Consider the following 15,558-nt stretch of genomic DNA (forward strand, 5'->3'; position numbering starts at 1 on the left):
GTAGAAGAAGAAGAAAAGGTAGTAGTTGCAGTAGCATGAGTAGCAGCAGCAGTAGAAGAAGAAAAGGTAGTAGTTGCAGTAGCATGAGTAGCAGCAGCAGTAGAAGAAGAAAAGGTAGTAGTTGCAGTAGCATGAGTAGCAGCAGCAGCAGAAGAAGAAAAGGTAGTAGTTGCAGTAGCATGAGTAGCAGCAGCAGCAGAAGAAGAAAAGGTAGTAGTTGCAGTAGCATGAGTAGCAGCAGCAGTAGAAGAAAAGGTAGTAGTTGCAGTAGCATGAGCAGCAGCAGCAGTAGAAGAAGAAGTAATGGTGGTTAAATCAGTAGTAGTACAGATACTCATAGTACTCGGCATCCTTTCACACTGAAGTTCTGGTTGTGCGTGCACTGAGCTGAGATGCTGACAAACATCAGACAACAGATCCAGAGGAAGAAGAACTCTGGCTCTTCTCCAGCTCAGTCCTCAGCGTGCAGGAGTGTTTTGTTGGCGAGCTGCAGCTCTTATTAATGTTTGTACTGGCGAGCTGCGTTCAAGAGCGATGATGCAAGTGTAAACACACACACACACACACGGTGTGAACAGCGCTCTCAGCCCTGACACATCGAGCCCGGTGGATGAATGCCACTGGCTTAAGGCTGGAAACACAGAGACGCCGTTGTGCTGAAAGGGCCGAGGTGCTGAGCGAACCACGCCTCTCGGCTTTCTTTCTCTTACTCAAACAAACCCAACACAAAACCCTCCTTTGTCAGCGGTGCTGAAACATGGCTTCAAACTACTCAGCAGGCTTTGTTGAGTTCAAAGACACCCTGAAGTCAAGATTTGTGAGCGCCAGAGGTTTATTTTTTAACCACTACAGAAACAGAAACAGTGCTTTAAATAAAAGATGTGCCAGTAATACTGCTGCAACTCTTACTACTATGACCAGTCCACTGGCTACTGCTACTACGACCACTACTACTACGACTACTACTACTACTACTACTTCTACTACTACGACCACTACTACTACAACTACTACTACTACGACTACTACTACTACTACTACTTCTACTACTACGACCACTACTACTACAACTACTACTACTACGACCACTACTGCTGCTACTACGACCACTACTACTATGACTACTACTACTACTACTTCTACTACTATGACTACTACTACTACGACCACTACTGCTACTACTATGACTACTACTACTACTACTTCTACTACTATGACTACTACTACTACGACTTCTACTACTACGACCACTACTGCTACTACTATCACTACTACTACTACTACTTCTACTACTATGACTACTACTACTAGTACTATGACCGCCACTACTACTAATGATGATTTGTGTCTCTGTTCTCAGTCCGATGTCGTCCATCAGAGCGTCTTTGAGTTGATCCACACAGACGACCGAGCGCTCTTCAGACGGCAGCTTCACTTCGCCCTCAACCCAAATAACAGCCAGCCAGACAGCACCGCAGCGAGCCCCAGTGAGTCTGCTCATCCTGCAGTATATAAACCTGTGTCACACCTGACCAACACACCTCATCAGTTACCTGTAGAGGGCGGAGCTAAAGATGAGCAACTCCCTCCACAATATGCTGTAAACATTTAACGTAGTACCCAACATAAAATCAGTCTTTACAGGAAGGGTTAATCATTTATTCTAATCTAACTCCATCCTGATTAGTAAAAGTGTGACAGCAGCACTAATCATCAACCTTAGATGGAACTGGATGGTAAATATTTCCTCATTGCTGCAGGCGAGCAGAGCTCCACGGAGATCAGCACCAACGTGATGGCGTACGACCCGCAGGCCATCCCTCCAGAGAACTCCTCCTTCCTGGAGAGGAACTTCTGCTGCCGTTTCCGCTGCCTGCTCGACAACTCCTCCGGCTTCCTGGTAAGTTACATTTTTTAAAACGTGACTCAGTCGCGAGTGCGGAAAACTGTCCCCGAACCTACAACTCAGCCAAACTTGTGTTTTGTCTCCAGGCCCTGAACTTCCGCGGCCGGCTGAAGTTCATCCACGGTCAGAACCGGGTGTCTGAGGACGGGACGTTGGTTCCCCCGCAGCTCGCTCTGTTCTCCATCGCCACGCCCATGCAGCCGCCGTCCATCCTGGAGATCCGCACCAAGACGCTCATCTTCCAGTCCAAACACAAGCTGGACTTCACGCCCATGGGCATTGACGCCAGGTAGAGGCGGCAGATTGAGCTGTGTTCTTACGTACTTACGATGGCTACATTAGATTTGGATAACTTCTTCTTGAAAAAACAAAACTTGAAACTCATGACCTCTGACCTTTAACTCAAACATCTGAAGTGTTTTATTTGAGTTGATTTCTGTCTTCCGCAGAGGGAAGGTGGTTCTGGGTTACGACGAAGTGGAGCTCTGTATGAAAGGGTCGGGCTACTACTTCATCCACGCTGCAGACATGATGTACTGCGCTGACAACCACATGAGAAGTAAGTCACGTCTTTACTTTCATTTCATGTCTTTTATTTAGTGAACAGCCCAAATATTTGCTTGTTGCAGCTTCTCAGATGAGAGAATTTGCTGTTTTTCTCTGTTTCATGTCAAAAATTGCACATTTGGTTTTCAAATGAGGAATTTGGAGACTTTTTTTGACATTTTCGACCTAAATAAATTATTGATTAAGACTAGGTGGCAACGAGAGGGGACAAATATTATGCTTTCATGCCTATAACCACCAAAGGCATAGGTCAAAGGTCAAGGTCACTGTGACCTCGTCACTCTCATTCTAATGAAGGTGATATCTCAAGAACGCTTTGAGGGGATTTCTTCAAATTTGGCACAAATGTCTACCTGGACTCAAGGATGAACTGATTAGATTTTGGTGGTCAAAGGTCAAGATCACTGTGACCTTGCATCCATCTCATTCCCGTGAGCGTGATATTTCAAGAACAGCTTGAGGGAATTTTATCAAATTTGGCGTAAATGTTCACTTTGAGTCACAGATTAACTGATTAGAATTTGGTTGTCAAAGGTCAAGTCTCTGTGACCTCATCTGACTCATTATCTCAGGAACACTGTGAGGGAATTTCTTTAAATTAAACAATGAACTGATTGGACTTTGGGTTTAAGGTCAAGGTCACTGTGACCTTACATCTGTCTCATTCTCGTAAACGCGATATCTCAAGAACACTTTGAGGGAATTTCTTTAACTTTGACACTAACAATCCACTTGGACTGAAGAATAAGCTGATTAGAATTTGGTGGTCAAAGGTCAAAGGTCAGTGTGACCTCACGAAAAATGTTTTTTTTTGCCATAACTCAAGAATTCATACACTAATCATGACATTTGGTCAGATTGGTGACTCTAATCTTGAAACTGTGCTGATTGTATAGATCTTCTGTGCGTGAACCACATTTTATTGATTTTTTTCGGTCATTTTATTAATATTTTTTCAGACACTTTATTCATATTTGTTGGACATTTTATAGAAATTTTTCAGTCATTTTATAATAGTTTTTTGGACATTGTTTTCATATTTTTGGGACGTTTTATTGATGTTTTTTGGACATTTTCTTAATAACTTTTCAGACATTTTATTGATTTTTTTCAGATCTTTTGTGATATTTTTTCAGACATTTTATTCATATTTTTTGGACATTTCATTGATTTTGTTTTGGATATTTTATTAATTTCTTTCCCAGACATTTTAGTAATATTTTTTCATACACTTTATTAGTATTTGTTGAAATTTTTTTGGGGACATTTTAATATTTTTTCCGGACACTTTATTTGTATTTGTCGGACATTTTATTTATTTATTTTTTTTTCAGACCTTTTATAATATTTTTTTGGACATTTTATTAGTATTTGGCAGGTAATTCTAGTTTTTAACGGCCAATCTGATTTTCGAAGATGGATCTCCTCAACGACTTCAAATTGTCTCTCTCACAGTGTTTCATGGTTTATTCAACTGATTTAATTTTCTTTGTGCATAAAAGACACAGATGGAGATTATTAATTTATAACAGGGTCCTTTAAAAACAGAATAAGATTCATTTGTGCAGCCTTTACTCTAATCTGACGGCTTTCTATTCAGACTTCTGTCAGGTCGAATATGTTTCTAGATCTCCAATATGTTGATGTGTGAATCAATATATTGATAAATATATCTGACTCTTTCTGTGTCGTCTCCAGTGATAAAAACCGGAGAGAGCGGCTTCAACGTCTTCAGGCTTCTGGCCAAAACTGGGACATGGGTCTGGGTCCAGGCCAACGCCAGGTTGGTCTTCAAAGCAGGGAAACCAGACTTCATCGTGGCCCGGCAAAGAGCTTTGACGTAAGTTAACAACCAAAGAGCTAAAAGTGTTTCTTAGTGATGGTTTACAGTCGGAGCAACGACCCACTCTTGTTTTTTTATTTGCCACAGAAATGAAGAAGGGGAAGAGCAGCTGCGTCTCCGAAGGCTGCAGTTGCCGTTCAACTTTACCAGCGGAGAGGCGTTACTTTACGATGTCACTCCGACTGTCGAGGTCCCCGACCCATGCTCCGCCCCCAAGCAGAGGAAGTTAGACAGCTACTCCGTCAGCCCCAGCTCCATACTGGGCAGCATGCTGAGTCAGGACCAGTCTATCTACTGCGAACACAACACCAACACCCTCAGCTCCGTCAGCGATATCGCCTTCCAGGACACCCACGCTACAGTCAGCGTCCCTGGAGATGTGTGGCAGCTCACTTCGCCCAGACCTGTCGTGGGAAGCCTGGTGAAGTCCGAGGCCTCAGTTCAGGACATGATGGAGACCCTTCAGCAGATCCTCGGGGACAACGACCTTGCAGACGCCCTGGACGTGGGGCCCGACGAGCTCAAGAGCTGGGAGAGCACCCTGCTGAAGATGAGCAACAACAGCTGTGAGATGAGCGAAGACCTGGACATTCTCAGCAACGACATCCTGTCGTACGTGGAGGAGCAGCTCCAGAGGGAGAGCACACTCAAGCTGCCAGATCAGCTGGATGACATACCGACCTGCCTCTCCACTTTGGAGCTCCAGAACCAGAATCCAGAGCAGGGCGTGGAGCAGAACTTCAGCTGGCCTGTGGAGCCCCAGAACCAGCTGATAACAAACGGAGGGCAGATGGTAGCCGCACAGCCGACTCCGGCCCTGGGGATGATGAAACTGACCCACATGGATCTCCCTCAGATGAGTTCTGGTTTAAACGGTCCAACCCTTCAGCAGATCGCCTCACAGCTCCCCGCTTCTGTTGGACTTCAAATGGGAACCACAGGCAACATTGGCGCTCCAGTTACCTTCAACCCTCCCATGGTGGCCCAAACACAGAACCAAGTGAGGAACATGCAAGCCGCTGCTAAGGACAACAACCTCGGAGCGTTTACGCTCAGGCAAAGTTCAATCAATCAGATCCACCCTAACCAAATGGCTCAACCAATGCAGAACCACCTTCAGATGCGGACACCCAACCTACCAGTCGGCCTCCAGGACCAAAGCGCAAAGAGACAGTTAAATCCTGTGTTCAACTTTCAGGGAAACCAGTGGAACTCGTCTGTCCCCAACTCAAACCAAGCCGACAACTTTGTAGAAACATACACCCAAAATATTTCAAACGAACCGGCTTTTACCGCAGATCCCTCCTCGTCCAGCTGCTTACAGGGCCACTTTGCACTTCAGACACAGAACAATGAGAATCAGAGACAGTCTTGGCCGCTGGAGCAGCAGCTGATCACAGGCGGACACCAACAAATGGGCGCCTGCCTCAACCAAATGTCAGGGTTTCAACAGAATACTCTCCCTGGAGTTGTCACGGCCCAGAACGCCGTCAACGGCAGGCCCATATTCAGGACTCAAGAGACTCCTGATGTACCATTTCCTGTTCAGCCAGTGCTGGAGCCGCCGACTCTTGCACAACCTAGCAGTTGTATGTTCAGTAATGCCCCCACCTCTGTGCCTGTAAACGGAGTGCACCTCAGTCAGCCGCCCCCCTGCCAGAGACTGAACCCCGCCGGCAGCCAGATTCCCTCCAAGCCTTCCTGCTTCTATCAGGGTCTCCCCGGAGGTGGAGCTGTGCCGGGGATGACGGCTATCCCCAACCCTGATGAGGCGCCGCCGTCCTGCCAGATGACAGCCGGTCTCGACCCGAACGGCCTGCTGGTGCAACAACAGCCGTACCTAAACTTCAGTGAACAGACACAGGTAAATCAGTGATGCTGTTTTTATTATCTGAAGAAGCCTTATTTTTTATTTAAAGGAGCAGTTTGGTGACATCTAGTGGAGAGTTTCCGCTCAAATTCAACTTGATTGAGGACTCTTTTTATGACTTTATTTACGACAACGTCACACTGAATCTGTGTCCTTTCTCCTTTCACAGATCAACAGCCGTCCGGTTGTTGGTAACGGAGGCTTCCCCTTCTCCTCGCTGCCCAATGGGAACGCGTACTACTCAGAGAACAAATAGGAATCAGCTGCTGCAGCTTGTGGACGGCAGAGGATCCCGACTCGGACTGAAGCGGCAGTTAAAAGGAAGCAAAAACACTCCTGTCTCTAAACATGAGTGGATCAGACTGAAGAACAGAAATGTGCCCAGGAAGCACGAGGAGACACGACAGGACGCCTCCCCTTTCTTCTCGTTAGGAAACAGTGATGAAAGCTTTAAGTGTTCAGGACGGCTGCTCTTTGAGGAGGAGGAGGAGTTTGTTTCCGCTGGTTGGATTATACCAAAAAAAAAAAAGATTTGTTTTGTGCAATCGTGATCAAGTTGGAGGGATTTAAACACAAGCACGTCTGGGGTTTTTTCTACCATGTTGATGGACGGAAGTTTGGCTGCAGCCTGTCTGGGTTGTCGCTCATCATCGGCCAGTCAAGCGGCTCCATCCAGCTCTTTACTGGAGGTGAGGTCGTCAACCAAATCAACCCCTCGTCCTCATCCTCAAGCTTTTCTCTTGTAAAACTCACACACGCACGCTGCACGAGTCTCGCAACAGAGTCGAAGTTTTCAGGCAATCGTATGTTTGACACCTTTGATAACCAGTCCGCACCTGATCTTATCAGAACAAAGTCCTTCCTCAGCGTCCTTAACGTCCCCTTTTATTTGCTCGATTTCGGACCTGACAGCTGCGGCGTTGCTCACGATTTCAGCCTTCGACGCTCGTAGTTTACTTTTTAGAGCATCAAAATCTTCAGTTGGGGCATTCTTCAGTTCTTGCCTTATAATTGACGAGAGGATGTCGGACTTTGTTGCCTCCAGGTCCATGTTTGTAACTGGGTAGCAGGTCGGGCGGGGCTACCTGGAGGACTCGGTGTGGAAGGAAATCATTTGGAATTGAAGTCTTTCCAGGTAGTTTACACGGGAAATATTCATTCCGAATGAGAGTTTACACGGGAGATCAGTTTAATCACCTTTATTGGGGTCTGCACAAGGTTTGGGGCAGGGAAAGTTTCTTATTGGATAGGGGGCGGGGCAGATGCTTGACGCCACCATTCTTAGTGCCTTTTTCGGGCTTGTTTTGCTTATATTCTTGAAGCAGCAGTACGACAACAACCTTGTTCTGCTAATGCTTCGTCTGTTGAGGAGGAGAAGGGAGGTAGAAGGTCGAAGAAGGGAGATAGAAGACCGTGCTGTGGCGAATGGAAACCGGTGAGTGCAACGAGTCCGACTGCTCTATCTCAGCCCGTTGCTATGCGCGCTATATACGTCATCGCGCCAGAAGGGCAAGGAAACGAGCATGCGCAGAAAGACCGGAATGAACTTAAAGAGGAATGAGTGTATACAAGTGCGAGAAATTCTTTCATTCGGAATTAGAAACGGAATATTCCAGCCCCTTACATCGGATTGAATTTTCAATCGCATTGGCCATTTTCATTCCGAATTAGGTGTTTACAAGATCACTTTTAATAGGAATGAACTTTCATTCCGAATGAAATGGGAATTAAACTGTCCATGTAAACACACTCAGTGTCTGAGTTTTGAAATTATAGATAAACAAAATATGATTACGTGCAGTGGATGCCATTGCAGGAGCCCTGAGAAGCACGTCTTACCCCATGTCTTGCTCAACAGTGCCCCCCAGAAAGGCATCGTTTAATATAGACTAAAATAGACTTTATTGTGCAGTGTAACCTGCCTGTTTTAAGACAAGAGAAAAGCCCTACAGGATGAGGACGGAGTGGGTGGGTTGGTTTCCCTCCTCACCTCCGACGAAGAGCCCCGAGCATTCACGCCTGTCTCCACACAGCGGCTGACACCTGAATGTCTGAACTGAACGAAAGCTAAAGAAAGAGGACACCCTGTCAATCCTCTGCCGTCTCCGACTCTCCCCAACAACCTGCGCTCAGAAGGATAAAATATATCTTTGTTTTTATTTTTTGTTGCTGTTTTTGTCCTTTTGAAAAACGTGCATTTCAACTCTTCACTGTCCCGGCGAGGGAGATTTGCTTTGCAGACAGGGTATTAATAAAAAAGAAAACGCACAACGAAATCACGACATCATCCTACTAACAAACCATCTTTTTTAAAGATTTAAAGACGATTGAGTGAACACAGCTGCTTCTTTAGTGCGTCTCTTGTGTATTTTAAAAGCATTCAGTCAGAGCTTTTATCACTGAGCCAGTTCGTCCTTTTTCTTTTCTTGTAGTTTCTTTTCCTGTTGTAGGGAGAAAGAAAAATACAGACAGTGCCTTAACGTGACAGCAGGCTCAGTCTGTTGAGATTTTAAAACATTTCCAACGAGAATATTTGCAAAACCAAACTCGCCCTTGCCTTAGTTGCCAACTTTTGAGATTTTTTTTTTTTGCACTGCAAGTGTTTGCCAAAGCGTTGTGAAGAGAAAATAACTCTAAGCTTTATAACAAAAAGATTTTATAAGCAGGAGAAGAAAATTTTTAGTGCTGGATCCTCTAGATTTTAAAGATATTGGATGATAAACTCATTATTGTGTCTTATTTGAATAATTATAATAATAATTCTACATTTTAATGACCCAGACTGAGAGTCTCAGTGCCTTAAAGTTGTCTTTTTAAAAATGTTTTTTTAGATTCAAACCCCCGAAAATTCCAAACCAGGATGTTAATCTGAGAGTAGATCCTTTGTCCATATCTCCGTCCTCCTCCTCTTTCCTCTTCCTGTCTTTGTGGTTAATTTATCGACGTTCTTGCTCGGACTGGGAGCATCGGTCGACGAGTCGCCCCGGCAGCAAAAACACAGAAGTAAAACGATTAAAGGCAGCTATTGTATATTTTAAATGAGGGAAAAAATTGAAAAAAAAAAAAAAAGATGAACACTTCACATGTGCCTTTTAATTGTCTTCTTTGATTGTCTGTTTATTTTAAAAAACAATTCAGCACTTAGATTGAAATGAAACGCCGTGAGAAAGCCTCAAACTGCAAGACAGGTGCGTCGCTTCATCCAGTACTGAGCCACGAGATCTGACTTTTGTCTGAGCGAGTGTTGTGGCACGAGTTCTCAGCACTTTTGTACTTTTTAAAAATATAATTCTCCGAGAATCAGTAGGTTTCAGATGATTTTAGAAGCTAAAATAAAAGTAGTGACTGCAGACTTGAATATGTGACGTAAAAACCAAAAGAGAAAATCAGTGAAGCCGTCTGTGATGCTGTATGTGCTCCAGGATACCAAAGGGAAAAGACACAACACAGATCCACACAAAATAATTTCCACACTCAAACAGCAGGAAACACATCAGACAGATTGAAGCTGTGCTTTCAGAACATTCACACGTTAGAAATGTGCTGCGTTCATGTCACAAGTTTCCAACTTGTGAACAGCGTTCACACCAACACCCAAACTGAGATATACAGAGTCTGTTGAAAGCTGCTGAATGTCCAACTTTGTGCTCGATAATGCATCAAAAGACGAACAAATATGGACGCCAGTGCCTGTTGTTCAAAGCGAGACACCCCAGGTGAAAGCATAACCATAACATGTTTTTGTTCAGATTTCTGTTGTGGAAATTAATAAAAAAAAGCCCTTATTTAATTAAATAAAGCCAAATTTTCACATTTAATTTACATTTTAGAAAGCTTGTAATATATAAAAAAATAATCGTGGTGTAAGTAATCAGCTGAAGAAATTTCACGGTAATATCTATGAAAAATTTTACCCCAAATGTTGGTATAAAAATGTATGAAACTTTACAAAACATATATTTAAATGGCGTTTTCTCAAAAACATTCTTTTCTAAAGCTCTTTGCTAAACTGCAGTAGCACTTAAATATGCCAAATTTACATATTTAAACATAAAATCTCTGAAAACTTGTAATATACAAAAAGAATTGTCTTAGTGTAAGTAATCAGCTGAAGACATTTAATGATAACATCTATTCAAAGTTTTACCCCAAAGTTTGGTCTAAAAATGTATGAAACTTTACAAAACATATATTTAAAGGGCGTTTTCTTAAACTCGAAGCCAAATTTTTTTACTTCAGTAGCACTTAAGCTCACCAGATTTTCCAGTTTCATTCCCATCTATATTGTGAAGGTTTTTACAGAGGGGTTTGCTCATGTGTCATTCACAGCCTGATTTAGAGACCTTAATATTCCTAAAAATATGGTGAAAATGCATTTTAAATGGCTGTTGACAGTTTCTTCTGAATTATGGATTAATGAAAAGAGACGATATGTCAACGGAATTTTTTTGTATTTAAACACAATTTTAGGAACTTGTGATACAAAAAAAAGTGTTAATGTTAGTAATCAAGTGGGGAAGTTTCATGGTGATATCTATGAAAAGTTTTACCCCAAATGTCGGTATAAAAATGTATGAAACTTTACTTTAACATGTATTTAAAAGACGTTTTCTCAAAAACATTTTTTTTCTCAAGCTCTTTGCTAAATTTTTTTTTACTTCAGTAGCACTTAAATATGCCATATTTGCATATTTAAACATAAAATCTCAGAAAACTTATACAAATATACAAAAATAATTGTCTTAGTGTAGGTAATCGGCTGAAGGCATTTAATAGTGATATCTATTCAAAACTCAAAGCCAAAATTTTTTACTTCAGTAGCACTTAAGCTCACCAAATTTTCCAGTTTCATTCCCATCTATATTCTGAAGGTTTTTACTGAGGGGTTTGTTCGTGTGTCGTTCACAGCCTGATTTAGAGAAGTTTTTTATTCCTACAAATATGGTAAAAATGCATTTTAAATGGCTGTTGACAGTTTCTTCTGAATTATGTATTGATAAAAAGACACGATATGTCAACATACAATTTTCATATTTAGACATAAGATTCTAGAAACTTGAAATACAAGAATAAAAAAAAAAGTTTTAGTGTTAGTAATTCACTGTTAGCTAATTCTTTTACCCTTTTCACCCGGGATGTCTCCTTAACATAATAAACCTAAATTTGATGGATATACTGTTGTATATTATCAATGCACAGTATGTTGAATCCTCACACAACCAATCAGAAGACAGATTATTTTGGTTTGAGACAGGTGGTCACACAAAACATTTAAGAGAAGTTGCAACAGGCATTTTTCCACTATGAATTTGATTTTTCATACACCAACAATATAGGAATGGGAGAAGTAATGTACAAAACAGCAGCTTTTTCAAATATAATTCGGTTATAGATTGTTTGAGTTGGATTACGGTCCATATAGTCCATGACGTTTGTGTTCTAGACTTGTTTTCTAGTCTTAATCATGACTTGGAAGTTGACATGAACTCTAGTCACAAGTCATAAACTGCCCCCGTGTCCCAAATCCATCCTACATACACAGTTATCACCACAGTACACAGTTTCACTAGTTACAGTGTACAAAAACTGTTTCATAGTTTGGATTTGGGACACACTATGTGATGTGAATGCTTCCTTAGCAGCAAGTGAGATGTTGAAAGGCATTCTGGGTAATGTAGTAAACCACTGACAGCAGAAGTAAAGGAGGCAGGTTGAGCTACAGTTTTTTACGATTGCTTTGGCTAAATTTTCTTGAAATAATGTGCAAATTTTTTTATTTTTTAGGCTCAAAATATCTTTAAAAACATCTGTTGTAAAGCAAATTTAACACTTTATTTAAGCACAGAATTTAATTTGTAAAGATATGAGTTCATTTTGGATCTTTGCATGTTACATGTTTGTGAAATTGAGCCACAGCAAATGTAAAAAAAATAAAAAAATGTTAATTGTAATAAAGCACCTGAAAGCACCACATTTGTTGTTGTGTTGTTTTAGAGGACATTTTTGACATGTTGGTGGTGCTTTCAGGTGCTACAACAAAAACCACAGAGTGTGTCTCCACAGCTGATTCACCAAAATGAAACCAAACCCTCATCACAGATGGACGGTATCTTTTCAGATTCAGTACAAAGTGAAGCGCTCGTTTCAGAGGCGTGTGACCTCTTTAAAACCCCGAGTGCTTTCAGTCCAATCACAAAGTATTCATATAAACATATAAAATATATCTCGTTGCTTGCTTCTAGATAAAATAAAAACATTTGTACTTGTTATACTCTTCAAACCCCGGGAGGCCAAGGCTCCAGATTGCAGTATCTTTGTGTACCTGTATATAAATATATATATTTGTCTTCTCCTTTTTTCAATATTGTCCCATATTGTGTATTGTAATGTCGTATTGCCTTAACCCGACTCACGCCTTCGTCCTTTTTTTGTACATTTTCTGCACAGCATATTCATCATGTTAACCCCTCGTTATGATGGTTTTTTTGTAACTTTTCAACGTATGATATCTTGTGGATTTGCCTTCAATATTTTGCCTCTAACAGTGTATTGAGTGTTTGAGTCGATCTTTTCATGCTCACCATATTAAAGGTGATGTGATCACACAGGAGTGTTTGGAGAAGGCCTGCTCTGTCGTCTGGACTCAACATATGTGTGTTTTATTGTCATATTTTAACCAAAAAATGTGGGAAATTACAGGAAATTATTTGATGAGAAGAGAAAAGTTGTTCATTTTCTTACTCTAAATAAGAGTTTAATGAAAAAATAGTCATTTTTGGGTCGATTTGAGTCCAAAATTAGAAATTTTAATTTAAATATTGGGGAAAATATTAACAAAATCGACCTGAAGCTTAAATTTACAAACCGCTCAAATTCAATTGAATTTTTGATGCATATTTTTCCATTTATTCAACATTATTATTGAACTTCATTGTAGTTCTGGTCAATGCAGTGGTCTCCAGTGTCCACTAGATGTCAGTGTTACTCTATGTGTTTGCCATTGAATGCATCTGCTCCCAGTTAAGCCTCTAATGGTTTCCACCCAGCACCAAACTGGGCCAGAAGGGATCAAAACCAGTCTAATGTTTTGTCTTACTTTGACACGCTGCATCACAAATATCTCTGAACGGTTGTGACAGTGACGGCTGCTCATTAAAGGGAAAGAAATGTGACTGTAAAGCAGGAAAAACTGCTGAAAAACAAAAATGAAAACAAGAGCATGTCATGATAATGAAAATGTTTAAGTGGGTGTGACCTTTAACATTTTCAGATTTATTGACTCATAGAAAGCAACAACACATCCTATGATATTAAGCATTCACAGCCGATACTTAAGTTAACGTATTTCTTAAGAGCAAAGAAAAATAGTGTGTTTTTAATATAAATTTTCTTGCCTTTATTTTTCTCTTTTTAATAATTCCTTGATAATTTTTTATAAGCATATTTTTTGTTTTGCTTTGAATTAAAAAAAAATATTTTTTTCAAAAGTAGTGAAAAAAAGCTAGACAAAAACTTTATTTATAAATATTATTATAATTATGTTTTCAAATTATTTTACAGAATTATTAGGATTTTTAAGTACTCTTTCCAGGTCATTTCCTTGTTTATTTTTTTTGTATATACATTTTCTTGTTTTTATTTTCCTAATTTATTGTCATTTGTTTTTGTTAGTTTATTTTTTGTTTTGCTTTAAATTAAAAAATATATATAATTTTTTTTTCAAAAATAGAGAAAAAAGAAAAAAGCTAGAGAAAAACTTTATAAATATTATTATAATTACATTTTAAAATTATGTGACAGAATTATTATGATTTTTAAGTACTCTTTCCAGGTCATTTTCTTGTTTGTTTATTTTTGTTTTTAAATTGTTTACCAATTTTCTTGTTTTTATTTTTCTCTCCTTTTTTTTTTTTTTTTTTTTTTACCAATTTCTTGCAATTTTTTTGTTTGCATATTTTTTTGCTTTGAATTAAAAAATATAATATATAATAATATATATAATAGCTTTTTTTCAAAAGTAGGGGTAAAAGTTAGAGAAAACCTATATTTATATTATTATAATTACATTTTTAAAATTACGTTGCAGAATTATTAGGTCATTTTCTTGTTTTTATTTCCTGCTAATTTTGTTAGTATATTTTTTGTTTTGTTTTTTTATTGTTAAGTCACTGCTCGGGTTTCAAAGGGTTAAAAGAAACATAAAAATATATTTTAAAAAACAACATAAAAATACGGGTAATACGGGTAACGTGCTGGCAAGCCTCGCGACATTTATTAAAATATTAAAACAGCATTAGTGATATATAAAAAAACATTTCATGCTACTTTTAAACTGTTTTAATGTTTTATTAAAATACTTTTTAAGCTTTAAATTAATTTTCCCCTGACATGACCTTTGACCCGCCGCGCGCTCCCGACGTTAAATCAGTGCCCGGGAAGCACGCGCTGGTCCAGTCCTGTGAGAGGAGGCGGCAGCAGCAGAGAGGAGAGAAGAGGAGAGGAGAGCGGCCAGGACTCAGGAGGAGAAGGAGAGGACGGAGAAGAGGAGGAGGAGGAGGAACAGCGTTTAACTTCACAGCGGGTTAACTCAACATGTCGGGCTGAACTCGTCCTCACGATGTGAAGTTTAAACGGAGCTTTTATCGCGGAACGTCCGCAGGATTTAACCCACCGGCGGAGCGCCATGGACGGGACAGCCGGAGCGGCAGCTCCCCTGTGACGGTCCGACACGGAGCTACAGTGCGGAGTTCACACGGTGACATTAATTACCTTTCAAAATGGCGTCTTTTTTATCTACTTTAACATAAATGAAGTTTAAACCGGACGTCAGCTAACGGCCACACACACACAGGTCAAACTGAAGTTAGCTTAAAGCGCTGTCAGATGCCTCTGCTCACTGGGAGGGCTACTGGTTTCTACTGGTTTCCACTGTGTGCGGCTTGTTTACTGTAAAACAAGAGTTTATGGATTTCCTCCAGCGTCACTGTGAGTAAACAACAACAACAACAAACATGTATGCAGGACGGAAGAGAAGAAAACCGGCTCAGAAAGGGTGAGTGTCGTTATTCAAGGAGCCATTAAGTTGTTTTCATTCACTAATGTCACCTGTTTTATTCTGTTAAAATAATTATATCAGTTATTAAAGATAATCTATTGAGCAACATTCATATGGAGGGTCTTTATTTGTCAGTATTGATTATGTGGCTGATAGCACCAAGAATAATGAATGAAGTTAATAATAGTATTAGGGCTGCAACCATCAGTCGACTAATCGATGACTAATCGACTATTAAAATAATAGGTGACTATTTTAGTAGTCGACTCATCAGTATCTAATCTAATTTTCATAGAAAAGAACTATAAAAGTACCCA

General features: G+C 40.3%; 2 protein-coding genes across 4 annotated transcripts in view; both read left to right on the forward strand.

Moving 5' to 3' along the window:
- Window positions 1–12,796, forward strand: part of ahr2 (aryl hydrocarbon receptor 2) — an 85,827-nt gene extending 73,031 nt beyond the window's left edge. Inside the window, exons 5-11 of the mRNA XM_050064195.1 lie at window positions 1,361–1,487; window positions 1,761–1,900; window positions 1,993–2,195; window positions 2,356–2,465; window positions 4,172–4,313; window positions 4,404–6,180; window positions 6,356–12,796. Of these exons, the coding sequence (XP_049920152.1) occupies window positions 1,361–1,487; window positions 1,761–1,900; window positions 1,993–2,195; window positions 2,356–2,465; window positions 4,172–4,313; window positions 4,404–6,180; window positions 6,356–6,442 (2,586 nt within the window). The 3' untranslated portion in view covers window positions 6,443–12,796. The remainder of the gene's footprint in view (window positions 1–1,360; window positions 1,488–1,760; window positions 1,901–1,992; window positions 2,196–2,355; window positions 2,466–4,171; window positions 4,314–4,403; window positions 6,181–6,355) is intronic.
- Window positions 12,797–14,429: 1,633 nt separating this feature from the next.
- LOC126402315 (aryl hydrocarbon receptor-like) overlaps window positions 14,430–15,558 on the forward strand; it is a 38,599-nt gene continuing 37,470 nt past the window's right edge. For all 3 annotated transcript variants that reach the window (XM_050064199.1, XM_050064200.1, XM_050064201.1), the window contains exon 1: window positions 14,430–15,238. In XM_050064199.1, coding sequence (XP_049920156.1) covers window positions 15,198–15,238 — 41 coding nt within the window. In that variant the 5' untranslated portion in view covers window positions 14,430–15,197. The remainder of the gene's footprint in view (window positions 15,239–15,558) is intronic.

The sequence above is a fragment of the Epinephelus moara genome, chromosome 16 (genome assembly GCF_006386435.1).
Source record: "Epinephelus moara isolate mb chromosome 16, YSFRI_EMoa_1.0, whole genome shotgun sequence".
In the NCBI taxonomy this organism is placed as follows: domain Eukaryota; kingdom Metazoa; phylum Chordata; class Actinopteri; order Perciformes; family Serranidae; genus Epinephelus; species Epinephelus moara.